This window comes from Scatophagus argus, chromosome 15, assembly GCF_020382885.2.
Source record: "Scatophagus argus isolate fScaArg1 chromosome 15, fScaArg1.pri, whole genome shotgun sequence".
NCBI lineage: Eukaryota > Metazoa > Chordata > Actinopteri > Scatophagidae > Scatophagus > Scatophagus argus.
Window position 1 is genome coordinate 19,834,976 of NC_058507.1, and position 21,452 is coordinate 19,856,427.

The following is a 21,452-nucleotide window of genomic DNA, read 5'->3' on the forward strand; positions in this document are numbered from 1 at the left end:
TGTTGTTGTTTTTTGTGCATAAACAAACAGCAGAATTCATATTGACTGCCAATAGTTCTTCCTGTGGCCCATGCCCTTCATCACAGTTTTGTAAAAGACATAAAGAACAACATCAAAGTATTGTTTCTGCTGATACTGAATATATTAGACTCATTGTACTTGGAGTTACTGTTTTTCTACTTTTGTCTGCTTTTTCTAGTCCTGCTTCTTATCTGTATTGTCAATTCCTGCAGTACATTGAGAGTCAAATGCGTTCACATGTCAGCAGCTGTAGAATTTTGTGGTATTTTGTGGTATTTGTGGTAATTCAGCAGCTCAAGATCCCAGTTACTGATGAATACAAATGAGCTTGAAGTTGAGCTTATAAAATGTAATGCACTGTTACGCAGTGAACAGTTTAAAAAAAGTTTAGTAAGTATCTCTGCCTTGACAAACTGAAATGATAAAATGGTATTTTAATGCATCAGTAGTAATAATTCAATGATGTAATAAAGAGCAGAAGATGCAGAGGGGGGATTTTTCTGCATTCTTTTACGTTTAAATACATTATTTACATTTATTTTGATAACTATACTATACTGTACCTTTACTTAATTGAAATTTTCAATGTAGGGCTTTTCTTTGTGATGTAGTATTTTTCTAAAACAGTATTTACACTTTCACTAAGTAAAGAATCTGAATACTGACTCGTCAGATTCAAATTGTAAACGAATCAATAAATTGTTCTGTTCTTTTGAAGTGAAGATTTCGTGTGAGGCTGCATATTCTATTACCAGCTACTCTGCTTGTTAATATAAGTGATTAACAAGAAGAAACAAACACAGCACTGTACCTTCACTACAGTTGGTATTTTACATTTTTTAATAATCTTACATAAGCCTTATTATGTCACAAATGGTGTGGCAGCATGTAGTAGACAGCGAATAGAAGACTGTATAGAATCTTATAGCATGTGATTCTGAATTAGTTATCTGAAGCTGATCTGGACTTTCCAGTCCGTACTCATCTCATGCAGCTCCCCATGTTTATGATAAGGGCTAGCCCACGGACATGGCCAAGGTCAGATTTCCCTTCCTTTTTATTCTCCAAACAGCTGCACAACTCCATGACATCACCGGTCTCGCACTGTTTTCGCTTGTTTCTGACTGTAGGGGACAGTAACCGCTCACTGATGGACAAGTCTGTCAGAGGTGAATGAAATGACATGTGTGCTTCCCCTTTAAGATGAGACGCACATAATCCTGTGGGATTCTATTGTTCCTTTGGCTACTTCCATAAACTTGTCCGACCTGCTCTCACTGATATTTGTGTCAGTGGGAGTAGTTCAGAAATGGTGCTCGGGTATGTTGACGTGTTTGTTAAAATGTTTTCAGTAATTCAAGCATGTTGTACTTAGAGAGCATAACAATATGGAGGACTTTGAATTCCTTTGAATTTAAAGTGCAAAACAAACCATCAACCCATGGTGTTTAAACAGTCACAACTGAAAGCAGTCAAAAAGATCCAGTGACCTGCGGTATGCTATATCTTTGTTCTTGTGCGTTATTATCGAATAAATGAAGCAGAGCCTTGACCAACACATAAGGAAGTGGGCCATAATGCACACACATATGGTACTATATCTCCACCTACCTGACATTTGTCACTGCTGTGAGTAAATACAGGGACAATGCTCCGTGGAGAGCTAATAGAAGAAGTGTCACCTAGAAGGATGAAAGGTAGCCACTGAAGAACATTGCCTGGGCAAAGGATACTTACTGTGTGTTCTTTTTAAATTTACGTCTCTTCAACGCAGCGGATTTGTGAATGAATCAAAACAGCCTGGAGGTACGGTATCACTGCTTAGACTACACATGAAAGCCAAAACAATACTTGATCCGAGTGAGGTTATTCGGTTAGGTTTCCTGTGTTTCGCTCTGTTTAGACATGAACTGGAAAACCTTGCCACACACTGTCTTTAGCTGCTGTTTGCTCAGTGAAATTAAGTGAATGTTTGACAACTCTAGAGAGTGTGGAAACAGAAGAAAACTGCCTGCTGAGAAGGTTCTCTGGAGATATTCACATTTAACTCTCAGAGCGGTTAAGATAAATGCCAGTTGTATTGCACATGTGTTTACCTACTCATACAGCAGTGGATCGTGGCACCTTTGACCCATTTCACTGTGTAGTTCCTATCTAAATGACAGATATAATGAGTCTCAACTCAAACTGAATTCTTTTCAGATAGAGGCACAGTAGATAACAGATGTCCTATTGATTTGCCCAGCTTTAGAATGAGGAAGGGTGGGGGTTTTCTGTGGTGGGTCTATCCACACCCCTTCAATTTCACTGGATTGTGAATTCTTTTTGCTTGTTCGCCACGTGAACCATCTTTCACAATCTTTTTTTTTTTTTTTTACACTGTAGCTGTGATGCAAATAGCCATGCCCTAAAGTCAGACACTAAGTTCAGAGTAACTTTAACTGTAGACACACAGCAGTCATTGCAGCCAGTTCAGCTTGTCTGCTTTTAAGAGAGGACTGACTATTTATTATGCAGTCTGTTAAAGAAGTAGGACACTGGCTTTTGTATTTAACTTTATGGTCTCTGCTGTAACTACCTCGTTTAAGAATCATTCTAATGACCATTATGTCTTCTAAAAGACATCCATTTTAACTTTTTTCATCTGCTACTTTTGTGATCTGACCATTAGTTAGCCTCTAAAGGAATTCAGTAGTTGAGACTCCAGGAAATCCAAATGGTATGTACCTTTCTTTCTACACTATGGTCTGTAAGTGTTGTTTTTTCACATTTTATGTTGCATGTTTGTTGTCTTAATTCATGCTCTTTATGCTGTGACTGCAGTTAGTCAGGGTTTACAGGTCATGTTTTGCGAACTCAGACCCCTGACTAAAACCCTGGTTTGGTGTTTTTCCTTTGTGTGAGATTGTGATATCAATCCTGTTAATGTGTGTCATAGCAGCTATAAAATGTGGCTTGTAAATGACGACAGAAACATTTGGAAATCACTGCTGTGTCACACTGTATACCATACTAATTAATCATGTAGCTCACGTTCAGGTCCAAGTCTTGTTCGGCTTCATTAATTTTCCGTTTATGTACAGTTAGCAGTTGTGATAACATTGTGACCTTTGAGCTGAGCATCAAATAAGTTTTACGTGTGTCTAGTTAGTCATTAGTGATCCCACATCCCAACAGCATGTTGCTGTTTGCACTAGGGTGTCTGCATTTAACCTACCTCAAGTTTACTGTAGATTTTAAGAGACTCTGTATTTTCTAACTCTTGTCAATTATGCAAATATTTTTTCCACAACAATCAAAATCAAAATCTTGTTTAATTTAAACACAGTAAATCTGTATTTTCCATGCATATTCTCTCCAGAAACTGAATGCACTAGTTGTTGTTGACATATTTTCCATTGTTAATAAGTTAATTGTATTCCTAGATCTACTTCCAATCTTTTCTGAACATGCACATTGTAATCTTGTCCTTGTTTTAAAATGTTAAATATACTTTAATTTGATTAACTAGTTTGTAGTTTTTAAGTATGTAAGCGGGTGCAAGTCATTTATTGACTTTCCACTAAATTCAAGATTGTCTAAGTTGCCTGTAGTAGCTGATATCTGCCAAAGTGTAGTAATTTCACAGTTTTAACTCCAGTTCCTCAAAGGAAATGTAAGGTAAATTACGTCAGTTCTTGCTTAGCTTTAGACTACATATCTGTTGAAAGACACACCTTTTGCTTTTCATTTTATGTTTTCTTTTTCTTAAGCAAAGCCAAAGAGTAAAGGATGTCCCACTTGCACTCTCCTCCTCAATGTTTGTTTCTCGTTTGTACTCTTTCAGAATTCGGAGGAGAAGAGGGGAGTGCTTAACCGCATTACCAATTTCTTCAACTCCAAGAGAAAGAAGAGCAGTAGTAGGCAGCATTCAGATGCCTCCGCTGATGGAAGTACCCCAGCATCCCCCTTGTCTCCTCGTTCACTCCAGTTTCAACAAGAGGATGGGCTTAAGACTCCAACGCCTTCTCGAAAAGAGAATGAGCTAACAGATCCTCATTATGCGGAGACCAGCAGCAGAGCAGAGTGTAGTGAGAACCTCAGCCAAAGCTCCAGTCGCAGCGCCTCAAGTGTGGCTTCTCTACTGACACCTGGAGCAGAGTTCCCATTTGCAGATAGTAGCAGCAGTGGCCAAAGCAGTGTGAGGCAGGTGCACGGGTGCAGGGGAAGCACAGCCAGCAGTAGAAGGAATTCTGGGAATGTTACTCCCACCGCTCAGGAACTTGCTACCACAAGTGCTGATTTTAGCTCAGAACTGGGCTTTGCAGACTCAGTGGTAGAGGAAGTAAGCAAGAGGCTGCAGGTCAGTTTGGAAGAAAATAACCTGAAGAACACAGAGGGTTCCAGTGAGGATAATGCTGATAACCAGACCACACTGCTAACATTAAAAATTCCACTTTCCAAAGCAACTGAAGCCCCAAAATCACCTAATTTAACATCTATAAGCTTAGGATCAAAGAAAACATCAGTGAAAGTTGGAGAGAAGGGGCACAGCACTGCCCTAAGAGGAATAACTTTAGGCTCTCAGTCATCCCCCTCACACCTCATCGCCACTCAGAAAAAAGATGAAGACTCAGGATCCAAGAGGACGGCTCAGGTATTCTCTTGGGAAACTGCAACCGAAGTATTTAGCCCTTCGCCCGAGAAAGAGCACAAATTATCGACAAGTGATTCTCCTATCCAACTCCACAAGGCTATATGGGTGGAAACACACCTAGGAGAGGAGGAGGAAGGGGAGAGGGAGGGGGAGAAAGAGAAGGATATAAAAAAACAAGGGGGGGAGGACTTCAGAGCAGACTCACCTCCAGTGCTGGCTATACCTGTCACTGTAATTCCTGAAGACGACTCAGTCAGTCAGGGCGCTACAGACAGTTTTTCTTTCACCTCAGAACCTTTCCCGTCCAGTGGAAGCTTGCCAGAATCGGCCATCTCCTTGGCAGCGACTGCAGGGGAGTTCCAAACAAACTCACCGCAGCCCGAGGGGCCTGACACGGGCAGGCAGTCAAGGCAAGGTTCACTTCAGGAGAAGCACAGATCTAGAGAAAGTCGTGTGACGCGCAAGACCGTGAATTTGCCTTCAAAGAACAAGGTTTTTGCTCAGAAGGTATATGTTTGTCCGGAGCCAAGTTTGGATGAGAACAAACCAGTGGGAGAGGAGTACAACAGAGATTCAACCTCAAAGACTTCAGACACAACAGAAGCAAAACAGTGAGTAGCTGTCTATTTTCATTTTCTGTGTTTTGGAGTTAGCAGTCCCTTTGATCCAGGGAAGAATGGAAAGCAGGGGAGCTGAAGAGAGTTAAGCCTGCAACCTGAGCTCTGAGTTCCCATGTTCCATTGTACAGAGGAGAACAATACATGCTGAACTCACACTGAGGCACTAAAATATTCATATACAGCACATCTAATTATACTAAAACAGGCACATTTTTCTGCAAAAGTCTGTGATTTACGGTCACAATCAATACAAAAGTATTTGTTACTTACTAAGCAGTAAATGTAGCAATAATGAAGTCTTATGAAGATTTTTTAGTCGAGTTTTAACTGAAATGAAGGTTACTTTTGCTGTATTTGCCTATGGTGTATCACTACCTGAAAAAGTTAGCCATTACAAAACTGCCAGCACACTGTTGATTGATTGTAGCGTTACATTACATTTAAGTGACACATGCCTATAGAAAAAAGGTATGACATACATAAAAATACTGCTCTCGAAAGAATGAACTTATGGGTTACTGTACACCCCAGGCTGATGATGGCAGTCATGCTTAAAGAAACACCTCTGATTTATAGTTTCAGTACTGCAGGGGGATTCTTTTACTTAGCCGTTGTTTGACCGTGCGAGATTTTAACAGTGCCTTTGGCCTTTGAGTTTGAAATAGGATGCTAAAGTTAAAACTCTCTTTTAAAACCCCAAATACTTTCCAGTGTAAAAGTTTGAGGTATTGGACATACTAAAAATTATATTTCAGAGACTGGTGTTAAAAATATTTCAAACCGCATGTGGCATATAGCTACTTTACTATTCCAAGAGAAAAATAAACTAAAATGTTCTGTTCATTGTTCCTTATTTGATTACATATGGAGTTACTCAAGGTTCTATAGATGAAATTTAGAACATTACAAGTCCAGTGTGTAGGATTTAGGGGGATGTATCAACACTACTTGAATATAACAACCATTTGTGTTTGTGTAGTGTGTAAATGTATGAAAATAAGAACTGTTTTATTTTTGTTACCTTAGAATGAACCTTTTATATCTACAGAGGAAGCATGTGCTTGCATTTTTTGTATTTCAAGCAGTCATTGTCAAGGAGGGTGAGATGAGTGCACTCTGCAACCAGCACCACTAGATATCACAAAATCCTACACACTGGACCTTTAATATAGCAGCAAACAAACATTTGTTCAGTAAAAATATGTAGTGCAGTCATGGTGTGTTGTGTGCATGTCATGTTTTTTTATGTATTCAGCTGAAGGTGTTTGCATTCAGTTGAGACATCAAACTTTAGCCACCTGAGGTATATTTTGCTCAGTGATTTAATTAGCTGATATTAGCAGGGTAGCTTGCGAGTTAATAATTACATTCTGTAGATGTAGGTCATTCGACAGATCAAATAATTAACTCTTTTCGAAGCTGAATACCTTACGACTGTGTAGTTGGGGAAACAGGGTAAGGGTGCATTCACATTTTACCAGGTCTGGTGGCATTGAGAGCGATGAGAAGAGCGTTATATTGGCAGTTTCTAGTTAGAGGGGAGGTGTGGCTGACACGCCCATTTGTTTTGGTCTTAGGTGCTAGTTGTCTACTGTGACATCTAGGGGCAGTGATTGTTGTTTATGCAACCTACTCTAAAATATTTCTGTTAATGTTTACTGTTTGTCTTTCTCTTCTGCTTCTCTGTCCTTCAGACTGCCAAGCCTTCAAAACAACAATGTGGAACTCAATGAAGTCAAACTTGAGACATTACCAAGAACAGATGAGGCTGCCCACTCTGACACAAATACTCCTGAACCCCTAGTCAAAGCAAAAACAGACTCTGGGGCCTGTGACTTTGATGATAGCTCTGTAGCTTCAGACATGTACAGAGCAAAGTCACAAGCAGCAGGCTCTGGGGTAAGAGGGCAAGGGACTAACCAGGCCACGTCCTCTAAACGAGGGGTTAAATCACCATCAGAAAGTAGGCATGCCACAGCAAGTGAAGCGAAGACCCCGTCCTCAGCAGCTGAAAGCAAGGCCAAAAATATGACCGCAAAGGACAAGGCCTCCAAGGAGAGCACAAAGGTGGAAACTTCCAGTGATATGCCACAACAGAGAGAACATAGAAACGAGAGAGCAGTTTCTTTGTTCCCAACATTAAAAGACCAAAGCACCAGTAGTCCCTCAAGTGCAACGGCTTCAAAGTCAAAAATCCCCAAAAGGTTAACACCAGATGCTGATGTGAAATCACCAGTGATGGCAGATAAAGCATCAGTGACTGACGCCTCTGGGTCAGTGGTCACTTCCAAACAGCACAAACATCCCAGAAACAAAGAATCTTTGAAATCTCCTGTCATTTCTAAAGCTGGCAGACAACCAAGTTTTGAAGAAGTCAAGGGTGGGAAAACTCTGCCAGGAGACATTTCTCCCACAAAAACAACACACAACAAGGGAACTATGCATATTAAAGAAAAGTCAGACAGTGACTCTAACTTGGTAAATGGTATGGAGAAGGACCAGAAGGGGAGTAGTATTAAAAGGGGACACCAAACTGATACGGAGAGTCTGGATATCAAAAAACAGAGGCAAAACCATCTGGAGAATAAAGGCTCCTTGGCATCAAATAGTCGGTTGCCTATTTCATCTCTGACACAAAAGACAAACAATGAACTAATTGAAACAGTCCAGAAGCAGAGTCCAGAGCAACAGGAAGTAACCCCTGTTGAGAGATCTGGTAGTGAGACGCCATCTCCACTTCCTGAATTTTCAAATAAAGGTAAGATGGAACCATTGCAACATACTAGATAGAAATTATCTGCTCTTCTGCTGAGATTTTAGAAGATTGATATTACTCTGCCAATGGCTGGTTAGCGTAGCTTAGCACAAAGATTTGAAGCAGAAAGTGTACGAAACCCACGACCAGAATTGTTATTGGATGATCATATCATTGTGGAATGCAATTGTAGTAAAAATAATCCACCCCCCTTTTGGCTAGGGACCCCCTGGAATGCTGTCAAGAACACCGCAGGCCCCCTGACTCCCAGAACCACTGTTCTGTGACATGCAAAGCTGCATTATGCAACAACTACATGTGTACACATATTTTCAGAAGTATTAGGATTATGTCAAAATATGGCTGTGTGTAACTGAAGATTTGACATCACCTCAGTGATCAATCATGGCTAGAATTGGGTAGATTTCTGATTTTGCCAGTCCGGTCTGGTCTGGAGTATGGGCTTAAACCTATTTAATTTTTTGCAACCCAAATGAACTAACATTTGTCACGTGTGGGGAAAGAGAGCTAATAGCATGTAGCTTGCAGGAGCCCCGGGATAGCTGATTAACTCAGCATTGCAGGGTATACTGCAGGGTGAAGGACAAAAATAAGTCAAATTAGAGGTAGGAAGATGAGGAGAAGTCTGTATCCTCGTCAAAGCATGCTGCTGATCAGCCCAGTGATAAGCCGGTGCTGGTGACTGAGAGTCCAGCAGTGGAATATGACAAGATGATCATTCGTTCAGCCAAGCTGGTAACTAGGGCTACAAAGCCACTGGGTCAGTTAACGTTAGTGCTTCAGCAGGTCATTATCTTGTAGCATGCAGAGGCTAGTTAGAGTAGCTACTAACTTGCACATCATTTTTATGCACCTGCATCTCCACTATTCATCAGAATGATCACTTTTATGACTCTGATTTGCACAAGTATAAGTACTGTCACGCGAAAATCTTACTGAAAGAAAACTAAAAGGGTAAAAATAGGCAAATAAAGTGTTCTCAGACTAAAATTTACTTTGTATAAATGAGACCTATACCTTTTTCTTCGCTGACTGAATGATATGTTAGTTTACCATCACTACAGCAAAACAACATATTGTTTTTTTTGGTCTTAAAACTGTGTGTTGTATCTTTGTGTTTTTTTTTTCTACAGGAAGCATCAAGTCAGCAAGATCGTCCAAACACATCTCTAAAAGAAGCATTAGTCAAAAAGAGAGTGACACGCCCACCATGAGTGCCTCTCCACCTCCTGCCAAAGAAGAGAAAACTGTATCATCAAATAACAAACAAACGGACGTCAAACACAGCAAAACTCCAGTAAAGGATCCAGCTGAAGTGTCATCATCTGTAAGCAAGCTACCTACACGAGCTCAGAGAAGCTCCAATAAAATAAAACCCAGAAAAACTTCATCACCTGAGAATTCTCCAAGCACATGCACGTCTAAACAGGAGGACTCTAATCAGACCACCAACTCAGAAAACACAAACGCAAACTCAAAAGTTACGCCAGTCATAGGCCCAGGAGCTGATGTGTTGTCTAGCAATGAGGTTGTCAGCGCAAGTCCATCTCAGTCGCCATTTACGGATTTAAATGAGGCTGCAGCTGATAACCAGGGAGGACAGCAAACAAAAGTTGAGTCTCCATCTGAAAATGCATCTCACATTCAAAGTGACAGCACCACACAGGAACAGGAAACACTCATTTCACTGAAGAGTTATCCAGAAGATTTCAAAGATAAAGACATTTTAGAGACAACTCAGGTAATAAGTAACATAAAACCAGGTTTATTGCAGGAGAAAGGCTTCACGGAGACAAATGCTGCAGTGTTGGCCCAGGACACAATTCCAGCTCATGAGAATGTCACTGATATGTCAGCCAAACCTGTTTTAGTAGACGATATTCACTCTGCCGCAATGGACCACTCTGATCAAGAAGGTGTTGTGCCTGGCAGTGTTGCAATTAATAATACAGATAAGGTTAGTTCTAAGGAGTATAATGCAAGAAATAGTCTTCCTGCTAATTTGACCTCAAAAGACCAGGACTCTGGGCTAAAACACACACTTTCAGCCACTGCCATTAGTGTTTCATTTGATGATGACCTAGTTAGTAAAGAACAGAAAAAGCAGTCATTGAAGGATCAAAAGACAGATATTCTTGGAAATGAAAGCTTGCCCACATTCAGCGGAGATTTTGAGGTAGAGGAAAAAAGTAAAGTGAAGGTTGGCAGTAAACTAGTAGAGACTTTGGACATTCAGACAGAGACTGGGACTGTTTGTGAATCACCCAAGAATGTTGAAAATCAGTTGGACAAAGAGCCTCTTTCACTGGCAGGAGAATTTGGAAGACAGGAGAAAGACTCAACACCAAATGAAAGGCTGAATGACACAGTGGACAGCACTGACACACAGAGCAGTTGCAAAAAGGAGCTCAAGGGTGCAACTATTGAGGATAAGGCAGACCGCAGCATTACAAAACCAGAGGAGCCGATGCATCTGTCATTAGAGTTGAATTGTTTCGAGGCTGACTCAGAGGAGAACCAACACACGGTAATTACAGATGCTCAGGAAAAGAAGACAGAGGCAGAACAAGAAAGAAGCGCATCCCATGAAAATACATCCAGTGTGGTGGGTACAATGCAGGAATGTGGGATCCTCATAAAAGCAAATGAAGACAATGTTGATAAGGAAACAGATCAGAATGAAAAGGCATCAACAATAAAAAATAAACAGGAACCCGAAGTGCTTCGAAGCAAAGATGAGGAGGTCAGAGTTATTGAATCAGTTAAGGACGACATACACACTGATGTTGTAAAGGAGAGTCAAACTCCAGAACTACAAGCTTCAAGCACTAAATCTGAGAGTGTTGAAGATGCTAAAGAAGCAAGTGAAACAAGATCATTTGGGGAGAATCTAGCAAATGAGATTTCAAATGAGGCTGCTGACGCTGATGTTAGTAGCTGTGAGGACAAGACAACTTTAACTGCTAGAGACCAAGAAAAGAAAGCTGAGGAAAACGCTTCATCAAAATGCAAAAGTCCAAAGGCGAATGTAGAAGAACAAACTGAATCAGAAAAGGCTCTAGAGAAGACAACAGGAAGCAAAGATTTTGAAATGAATACAGCTCAAGAAGGTGCTAAAGAAGAAATTGAAACAAAGGATTCATCCATAGAAGGTTTGGTGAATGAGACTGCAGTTATGAATAAAAGTGAAGTTAGCATCCAGGAAGACCAGAAGCCCATAATTGTCAGAAATCAAGATGAGGACATGACAAAATCTGAGAAAAACAAATTAATAGAATCGAAATGTCTAAATGCTAACCTCGAACAGGAGCAAAGGCCGGTATCAAAAGAATCTCCAAAGAGGAAAGAAACCACCACCTTGCCTGAAAAGTCAAGTGTTTACATAACTGAAAAAGCACCTGATAAGAAACAGGAACCGACGAACCTCATTATAGAAGGTGTTGAGGGTGAAAATAAAATGACAAAGCAGGACGATCAGCAGATGAAGGCATCACAGAAAGATGCCAAGCAAGAGTCAGAACCAATTTTTATAAAAGATGCATCAAGGAAAAACAGTGGTGGTGAACAAAAAGATAAGCCCACTGTTACAGTACTGAGTAGTACTGATGCTGAGAAGAATGATGAAGATACCAAAGGAAAAACAAAAACAGTTGATAGTTTGAAACAGGATCCACAGACATTAAGAACAGAGAAAAGCGATGATCTACAAAAACCTGCAAAGCCAACAATCAATGGCAGTTCGACTCCAGTTACAGCTCCAGTCAAACCATGCACTCCATCTCAAAATCTTCAGCTAAAGAAGGAATCCCCATCTAGCTGGCTGGATGTGGAACTTCCTCTTAAAAAGAAGAAGGAACATAAAAAAAGACCAGATGCCTCAGCCAGTGAGGATGAATCTCTTGAACCTGATGACTTTGATGATTTTATCAGGAGCATTAAGGAGGGCAGCATTCCATTCTCACAACCTCCAAAGAAACATGTACGTAAGAAGTCCCCATCGGCACCTTTTGCCATGCCAGCCATCAAGGAGGACCATTTTGAGAAAACGTTTGATCCAGAGGAATTCCAGTTTGGTTTAAGAAAAGATGGCAGCATTTTTAAGGATCCTTCCCCAGCTATGGTAATTAAACAAAAAGCAGCTAATAGGAAAGGACGAACCCTGGAGAAACGTGCACAAGATAATGACGTGCTCACAGCTAAAGACCATAGGAAATCACTTGATGAGGTGGAAGGAAAAGATGGAGTCAAAGAGGGGACAGATATTCATGCTGGAAAGGAAGAGCTACCAAACAATGGAGAAGAACCTGGGAAGCCGAAGTCACGACTTGGAAGGATTTCCATCCTCTCCAGTTTACTGAGCTCTCCTTTGTCCTCCAGGAAGGCCAAAGAGGAAGCTATCTCCCCCTCAAGTAGTACACTTTCATCTAAGCAACAACAGGACTTGCCCTTGCTTGGAGAGCAGGGAGTTGATACACGTCTGCCTGGAGTAAAGACAGATAAGGAGGGTGTGAGTGGGATAAATCAAGGCGCACTTGTAGGTGGTGGTACAAGTACAGTCAGTGAGTCAGCACTCAGCCCTTCCTCTCCTCCTCCTCTGCCATCTTTCTCTGACATAAAGCTGCCTGATCATTTAGAAAAATACCTCAAGAAGAACAAAAGAGAATCTGAGGCCTCCCAGGACTATACTAAAACTAAACTGAATCCTGCTGTGATGGACCAGGCCTCGATAGGAGGAGCACCTAATGTGGACTTGGAGGGCCCTGGTGGACCACCTACAACTAGCAACTACAGCCAGAAGACTTTTCAAAAAATGCAGCCTACTTCCAAGACTAAGGTGGGATATTAAGTATTTTAAATCGATAGCTACAATAATTGTGATTGGAGTTCAGTTTTTTACTGTTAGTAAAAACTTACAGTTAAGTGAGGTTAATACTCTAATATAACAGCGGTCTTTAGCGGTCTAGAGAACAGCCCAAAGCCTGTACGGGTTTTGACCTGCGAATCTTTACAGAGCACTGATATTTTCTAGTTTATTACCATGGTGATGTGTCTCAGTTTTATACTCTCTTCTTTTGTTTTGCTGTTATGTTATAAATGATTTGCAAGTAAGGACAGGTTAGACAAAGAGCATGTTCTCAGTCTGGAATTTTGCACAGGAAATCTTTGCTAAGATGAGCCAAAGCTCTGCACTAAAGATATTTGCATCAACATGCAAATAAAGCAGAAACTATGCAAAAGAAAAAAAAAGGTTTTATTTTCAGATGAGCACAGTGTGCATGTAATACCTGCTGCACAGCACATGTCCATTTCTCTCCCTTTAGACTATTGGTAGATTGGTATTTTGTTTTGCTGTAGTCACACTATATATTCTAACCTTTGTAATTCCAAATCAAGGGTACTTGTACCGGAGCGGGTACATCTGATGTTGCTTGAGTTTATGTAGATAGCTCAAAGAATAGCTTTGCTAATATGATAAAATAGAAAGTATGATTTGATTAAAACAATATATCCACATACTGAGTCAGCTGTAACACCCGAACACTGTGTGCACTGTAGCATGTGTGAAAATGATTAGAGGAGTCTATACTGTTGTCTTAGAGCAATAAGTAGACTGTAAGATAAAGGAAAGCATCAATGGTAATAAAGCTACAAGTGACCTAATGAATAACAGTTGAAATGGTTATATATAATAGAGTTCAAGTAACATCCAGTTTAAAATCAGTTCACATGGCAACATTTGGAACAAGACAGGTGATGATCGGTAATCTTTAGTTCTTGAAATTTGCTCTGAAGAGGCTAACAAATGAACAAAGTTATCTCTGCTGTTTGGAGAACTGGTTCATAATAAAAAAAATCATTTTCTTTCAGATACCTGCAATCAGAGGGTTCCACAAAAGGCCTGGAAAGGTATAACTACATGACATTCGCTTTTCTTTTTTTTATTAAATAAAGATTTGTGTTAATAATATGTAATTTGCTGCTCCGTATGTTTAATTTGACATTTATTTCCTCATGCAGATTATTGTACATGAACATGCTCAGTTTGGAGGGAAAGCGTTTGAACTCTATCGTGACATAGAGGACGCCACCACAATGAAACTGTCCCCTGTCATCTCAGTCAGAGTCATCAGAGGATGGTACGGGTGCTAGTCTTAAGTCACTGCAGGTTTAATGTGAATCCTGGTGGTATTAAGTGTAATTCACTAAAACCATAGCGGATGAGAACATGAAAAGTTTTTATGCTGATGTGGTACAATCTAAATATCTTCCCAGGTAATATATCTTCACTTGTACACTGGACATGCTTCAGAGTCACCCTCCCAGATCCTTCTCACTTGTTTCCTGTGTTTCATGCATCTAACAGAAACATTCATGAGCTGTTTAATTATCCTCATTAACTATCCATAGACTGACAACATTGAGAAAAGGCTCAGATTTTTGATTTTATTGTATATTTTCTTTTTTCTTCAGCTGGCTCCTCTATGAAAAACCTGGCTTCCAGGGTCGTGTCATTGCCCTTGAGGAAGGTCCAACAGAGCACATAGTAAATGTGTGGGCAGAAGAGGGAACTCCAACAACGTTAGATCAGATGGGTCAGCCCATACCAACAGCACCTGTGGTCATAGGCTCTATCAGATTGGCAGTCAGAGTAAGTACTGATGCATACTGATGTCTCATATGTCTATCATACTGTATCCACTATGTTATAGTTATATAGTTATAGTATGTCTGATAATGTTGTTGTCTCTAAAGAATTCCACAAAATGCCTCCTCAGGTTTTCTAGATCTGGGGTTCATATTATACCTGAAACCTAAATTGAGTTTGGTATTAAATATCTTTGCTTTTTTATTTGACATCAACAAAAATGTTTTTTACTCATTAATTGTCAAAAACGTTCAAATTCCAAAATCTTTCACTGATTCCTCACTTAGTTTTATATTTTACGTGTTGTTCACCAAACAGTTTCTGATACAAGTCATAGCCTTGCCAGTTTTAGGCATCATCTTATTTAGGGAGAGGTTTTGTGTAGAATGGTGGATAGTTCATTTTGTTAAACGAAAAAAGGTTTTGTACGTTTCATACTCGAAGTACGGTATCAAAAGTGTTGTATTGAAACCTTCTTTTGAAAGCCATCTCTACATATGAATTCTCTGATTAAAAACTTGAAATTCTCACATGCTTTTATTTTGTATTATATAGGACTATAGTGTACCCCGAATTGACCTGTTTGCAGAGGTGAATGGGTTGGGGAGGATGTCATCTTACTGTGACGACACTGTGGAGATTGGCTCTTATGCCATCCCACCGACCACTGGCTCCATTAAGGTCCATTCTGGAGTGTAAGTTCAGCTGTCACCCATTTCAGAGGCTCATTTGTGTCACTCGTTATGAAAAAACGGGAATGTATGCAAACAAAGACAAAAATTGACTTCCTGGAGTGTCATCTCTGTTCTCTGTTTATGAAGAAACAGAGTAGTCCCACTGTAGACTCCCCCACCACCCCCCCCCCCCATACACACACACACACACACACACACACACACACACACACACACACACACACACACACACACACACCCCTGACAACACAGACCTGCGCTACAAACACTTTATCCTACAAGTGCAATACCACAAGTGCAATATTAAGGACTACTTTCCTGGATTACCTCATACTTGCACACACTTGCACATGCATATTTATGCTGCTATATGCTAAAACCGGCTTCTTTATTTAAATGTTTAGTTTTATATTCTTTTTATGTTCTATTTTTATTTAGCTTATATTTCTATTTTATTCAACTTTTCATCTCATATTTTTATATTTTTATATTCTACTTATTGCTCCCGGGACCTGAGTCCTAATTTCATACCATAAACATGAATGTGAGCTGGTATGACAATAAAGTTTCTTGAATCCTTGGTTAGCACTTATGTTTTCCAACTGGCTCACTGTGTAGAGAGTGATAGTACTGTATTTGTATTTGTAACTCCTTTTATTATGCAATGTAAGATAAACCAGGCTTGACTCTTCAAAGTACTGTGAAGAAGACACTAAATGGCCATTACTCTGTGTAGTTTTGGTTGTAGTTCCAGTCTCACTTTGTCTGTGTGTCTGTAGGTGGCTCGTGTACACTGATCCAGGGTTTGGAGGTTTTGTAGGAGTGCTGGAAGTGGGAGAGTATCCCTGCCCAGAGAGCTGGGGTTTCCCTGAGCCCTTCATCGGCTCTCTCAGACCCCTCCGAATGGTACAGTCCATGAAAATGTGAATATGTGTCTGCACTGTGCTGTCATTTTGTCAGTTGACTTGGTCTGACAAATGTGTTTCTCTTCATTATAGGGAGCAATAAGGGTGGAGCATCCTAATGAATTCAAGGTTTGTTCTGCTTTGCATTACTTTGTTGCCTCTATCAACATCTGCTTTTTATAGAAACCACACAAAGGCTGAAATGTCTACACAAAGTCTTACATGTTATATTTGGTAACTGTCCTTAGAAGACAGGGGCAAATGCTGGTTAAGGTAAAGTTTGGCTAAAAGAAGCACTCTGAAGCTATAATTATATTCTCAAATGGAGGACTTGCTGCTTTTCTTTGTCATTTATGGCAGTAAATAGAATTTCTTTAGATTCTGAGTTCGGACAACAGAGACATCAGTGTGGGCTTGCAGAAGCTTTAAATTAAATGGTTAGCTGTAACCTTTGTCTAAACTGTGTCAAACTTACTTAGTTCTAATAAGGACATTTAATAAGTTTTAAATCATGATGCGTTTGCGTTTTTTTAGGAATTTGTAACTCATAGTCAAAATGTTCCAGCAACCATGGGAAATATGGGGACTAAAGTCGTAACTGAGTTTTGTGCATTCCAGTCTTTATCTGAAGAACTGTGAGGATAAGTCAAACATGAGTATGAGTCATCCAGCTGCTGCTCTTTGTATTTGCTGTTGTGTAACCCTCACATTCGATTTGAATGTTATGAATGGACAAAAAGTAGACACGCAGACCTGGAAGACTGGCTGAAGACTCCAAAGCTCATCACAGACAACCTGCTGTGTTTTAGATGGACTTGTATTTCTGCTTTATCAACTGTGGGCTAATGAAATTAAAATTCCCTCATCTGCCACTCCTTCTCCCATTCATTTGCTAACTTCCTCACCCACTGTCTGTCTGTCTGCCTGTCTCTCTCTCTCTCTCTCTCTCTCTCACACAAACTCTACACACAGACATAGAAGGCCTATGTTTACATCTGAGGCTCATCTTTACCTCCTTCTTCTCCTCCTCTCATCCAGGCCTTAGTGTTTGAGAAGCCTGACTTTGAAGGAGAGTGCATAGAGGTGGACAGCGATGTGTATAACTTGCAAGAAGAACCAGAAGAGGAAAAAACAGGCAAACCGGACAAGAACAAGAAGACGTTATCTGCAGTGGGGTCGATAAAGATACTCGCTGGTCTGTAAGTATCTGTTTGAATTGATCGATGAACGGGGGGGATCATCGTCAGCCAAAGATCAGCTGTTAATCCTCTGTTTGCCAAGCGGTCAGCTGTTAAGATATCTCATTTTCTGTTTAAACTCAACTAAGATAAGTGGCGTACTGGTCACTGGCATAATGGGGCAAAGTTTTTAACAGCTCCCTCCGCGTGTCCATCATTCAGGGTGTACAGCTCACTACTGAATAAGATTAAAGTAAAGGCTGTGAATTCTTAGTAATATTTCTGTATTTTGTTCTTATAGCTGGGTGGGCTACCAGGAGGCAGACTTTGAAGGCCAGCAGTACATCCTGGAGGAGGGGGAGTTTCCTCACTGCACTGACTGGGGAGGATCTGAGGACGGTCTCCTGTCACTTCGCCCTGTATGCACAGTAAGTCTCACCCACGGCATTACTGACACGTTCAAACAGTAATCTGCGAGATTCCTTGTTGGATCTTGTTTTCATCTTTGGCACTAATTGCTGAGCCGTGTTTCTGCAGACCTGTTGATTCTAAATGAACGGGAAGCATTAAAAGACTTTTTTCCTGTGTGATGGTCTGTTTCCTGGACAATTTTGGACATGGAACAACTGGCATTTCACTTTTTATTCATTTTACTGTGTTTTTGTCTTCCCAAGGATTTCCTGTCCCCCCACATTAAACTGTTCAGCAAGCAGCACTTTGATGAGCTGGGGCTAAAGGTGGACTTGTTGGGTCCCGTGGTGAACATGGAGGATGTCGGCTACGGTGTCAAAACTCAGTCTGTCAACGTCATGGGCGGCGTGTAAGTTCAGCAGTGTTTGTTTGGAGAAAAACAAGTTAGAATTCATTAGGGGGGAGGGAAACATTTTGACTGTGTGTTGTCCACGCCCTTAAAGTGTTAGTAAGGGCGTGTGCCACTCACCTTCCAGACATGACTAAGTGTTTTGTCACTGTACACACAAACATACACGCACACAGCTTTGAATAATCTAGTGGCACATCATTAGGACACGACGGGACTGGACAAAGAATGAAAGAAGCTTTCATTTCTTGAGGGCAAGAATTCACTCTCATGATACAGCTAATGGGAGTGAGTCTTAATTCATATGAACGTTTCATATAAAGGTCACTGATATACATTACCAGCTCCTTTTAAAGATTTAGCAAAGGAGGCCATTGATCCAAGTAAAGTATGTACTGTACAGTCTGTGAAGTATTAAAGTACCATTCAGCTGCAGTTCTTAAGTGATTTAACTTAAATATTTTCTTTAAGACATGATGTTTGACATTTGTGTAAATATAGTGATTTAATGAGGCCTGTGCTGTGATGATAAAAAAACAGCTTTCCTTGTATCTGGCTCTGAAAAATAAGTTCTGATGAATGACTCCGTGGTCTTCTCCATCTTTGGATGCTATTCCTGTATCCCTGGCAGGTGGGTGGGCTTTGAGAAGCCTGGATTCAGCGGCGAGCTCTACATCCTGGAGAAAGGCCTGTATGCATGCCCAGAGGACTGGGGAGCCCTGAACTTCAAGATTTCATCCATACAGCCGGTCTTCCATGTAAGGGCTGATTAAACAAATTAAAACTTTCAAAGGAACAGCCAGCCATATTTTTGTTGACAACTCTGTTAGTGTGAAGCTGATGTTAATAACTCACTTCTGTCTGTTCTATAGGACGCTCTGATGGGAACAATAAAATACAAGGTATCAGCCCTCCAATTGCAGGCTTTATATAAATGAGATTAACCCATTTCTCCTCAACCATCCTGGATGTCAGTTCTGCCACTAAGCTCTGTTTGAATGTTTCAGGTGCAGCTGTATTCTGAGCCGGACTTCCAGGGTAGGTCGGTCTCTCTGGAGGACAGCACAGCAGCTCTGGATGAGGACTTCATAACCAGATCCTGTAAGGTGCTGGCTGGCAGGTAGGCTCAACTGAACTGACCTCAGACCCTGCCTGTAACTGTCAGTGACTTTATAGAGATGGCTGACTAATTATTAGACACCAAGATGAAAAAATCCTTATGCCTTTTGTTTTTTTTTTCAAGTTGGTTTACATGTTTTAACTTCACGTACATCACTGGATTGGACGCATTTGACGGCACTCAGTGCTAATAAGCCCATTCAGAAACATACTCAATAAATTCAGCAGCACTTGGCATGAAGCTGAGTGCTTGAAACAGTTTGTCCAGTGGTGGACAAAGTATACAAATTCATTGCTTGAGTAAAACTATAGATACTCCTGGTCAAATATTACTCCGATACAAGTGAAAGTAAAGTCAAATTTTTACTTGAGTTGAAGTGCTGGAGTACATGATTTTAAAAATACTTAATGATTCATAAAATACAGATTTCTTATTAGTTAACTCACTATTTTTGCTAGCTAAATATTAGTATGTGTTAGTATACGATGCACTGTTAAAAAATAAAGTAAAAAATACACTTTGTTACTGTCTAGTCCTGACAGAGTTATTGGCAAAACAAAAGAATAATGTAACAATAATGGGTGTGTGTCTGTGTGTCAGCTGGGTTGCTTATGAAGGAGCCCAGTTCACAGAGAACGTGTATGTGTTGGAGAAGGGAGAATACCCCAACACAGAGGCCATAGGCTTCCTGTCATCGGACTCTACCGTCCGCTCCATCCAGCCCATTGGACATGTGAGTGTGTTGGAAAGGCCATATTTGGGTACTTTGTGATGCTTGTTATGTCTCTCGGTGTAAGTCACAGGGAATGAGAATAACAATGATTTGTATTCTGTGGTCTTGTTGTTCAGGAGTTATCTTTGCCCTCCATCATCTTGTTCAGTAAGGAGGGCTGCCGAGGTCGCAGATCCGTGCTGACAGATGGAGCTGTGAACCTGCTGCAGGCGGGCCTGAACACACGCATACGCTCCCTGGTGGTGGAGGGAGGAATGTACGTCACTACTTTAAAATTTTCCACTGCTATTGTTTTGGTATATTTGAAGGCATGGTTTGTAATGCAAATGGAAATTAGTAGCCACAACACAAGCCATTAAAACAAACTGGTGTTAACCCCAGCATGATTGATGGATTGATATGTAGGGTCATAAAAAACTGTTTTGAAACACTATTATCTGGATACATTTTAGCATTTTGAATAATAACCCAGTAATTAACAAAATGTTGATTTTCTTTAAGTTCAGCTCTACAGCACAGTTTTTAATCTAAGCACGATTTAACCACTGATGTGTGGAGGATGAAGTGGTTCAGTGGAAAAGCAGTAAAATGTTCATATTCATGCAAAAAGCTTTGACAGGGACACATGAAATTCCCATAAATGGTGTTAGCTTAGCTTTTCGAAATGGGCATGCTCTCATTAAGAGCAGTAAACATGTCAAAGAAGTGAGGAAGCCACAAAGTCAAATAAATGTAAATGCAGGCTGCTCATTGGTGAATTTCTTTTCTATGTTATGACACGCTTCATAAGCACATCCGTGAGGCTGATGTCACATGGCTGATGTCTTCTCCCCAGGTGGGTGTTGTATGAAGGCAGTAACTACTGCGGTCGACAGCTGCTTCTTCAGCCAGGTGAAGTGGCTGATTTGTACAAGCTAAGCGGCTGGCAGCGAATAGGATCCCTACGTCCATTACTTCAGGTATTTTATGAGCCCCTAAAAATTTACTGTTGGTCATGTCAAGTTAGTGTGTCTGTTCTGTCTGTTTTCTGTTCTTGCATGCAAAAGAATTTAAAAAAAAAAAAAGGAATACATGATACATAAAACACAAAATAAAATGCTGCTGCCGTCAGTTCAGTAAAACAAGTCACACGTCTGATTGTAAAATGACTCTCACGTTTCCACGAATCGACTCCTAACGTTGTGGTTCTGCATGTTTCCCTCCAACAGAGGCAGATGCACTTCCGTCTGCGGAACAAGGAGACGGGATGTATGTTGTCCCTGACAGGAACCCTGGATGATGTCAAGCTGATGAGGATTCTGG

General features: G+C 40.6%; 1 protein-coding gene across 4 annotated transcripts in view; it reads left to right on the forward strand.

Moving 5' to 3' along the window:
- Positions 1–21,452, forward strand: part of crybg1a (crystallin beta-gamma domain containing 1a) — a 41,055-nt gene that overhangs the window by 17,688 nt on the left and 1,915 nt on the right. For 2 of the 4 annotated variants that reach the window (XM_046414030.1, XM_046414031.1), the window contains exons 3-21: positions 3,848–5,268; positions 6,972–8,035; positions 9,187–12,887; positions 13,922–13,960; positions 14,072–14,190; positions 14,525–14,702; positions 15,255–15,394; positions 16,174–16,300; positions 16,393–16,428; positions 17,338–17,498; positions 17,779–17,905; positions 18,152–18,297; positions 18,929–19,055; positions 19,170–19,199; positions 19,305–19,417; positions 20,018–20,150; positions 20,267–20,406; positions 20,986–21,109; positions 21,359–21,452. The exon at positions 21,359–21,452 is cut by the window's right edge and continues 65 nt beyond it. In XM_046414030.1, coding sequence (XP_046269986.1) covers positions 3,848–5,268; positions 6,972–8,035; positions 9,187–12,887; positions 13,922–13,960; positions 14,072–14,190; positions 14,525–14,702; positions 15,255–15,394; positions 16,174–16,300; positions 16,393–16,428; positions 17,338–17,498; positions 17,779–17,905; positions 18,152–18,297; positions 18,929–19,055; positions 19,170–19,199; positions 19,305–19,417; positions 20,018–20,150; positions 20,267–20,406; positions 20,986–21,109; positions 21,359–21,452 — 8,020 coding nt within the window. Of the gene's footprint in view, positions 1–1,636; positions 1,828–2,455; positions 2,741–3,847; positions 5,269–6,971; positions 8,036–9,186; positions 12,888–13,921; positions 13,961–14,071; positions 14,191–14,524; positions 14,703–15,254; positions 15,395–16,173; positions 16,301–16,392; positions 16,429–17,337; positions 17,499–17,778; positions 17,906–18,151; positions 18,298–18,928; positions 19,056–19,169; positions 19,200–19,304; positions 19,418–20,017; positions 20,151–20,266; positions 20,407–20,985; positions 21,110–21,358 lie in introns of those variants that run through there. The other 2 variants (XM_046414032.1, XM_046414033.1) reach the window with 2 other exon arrangements.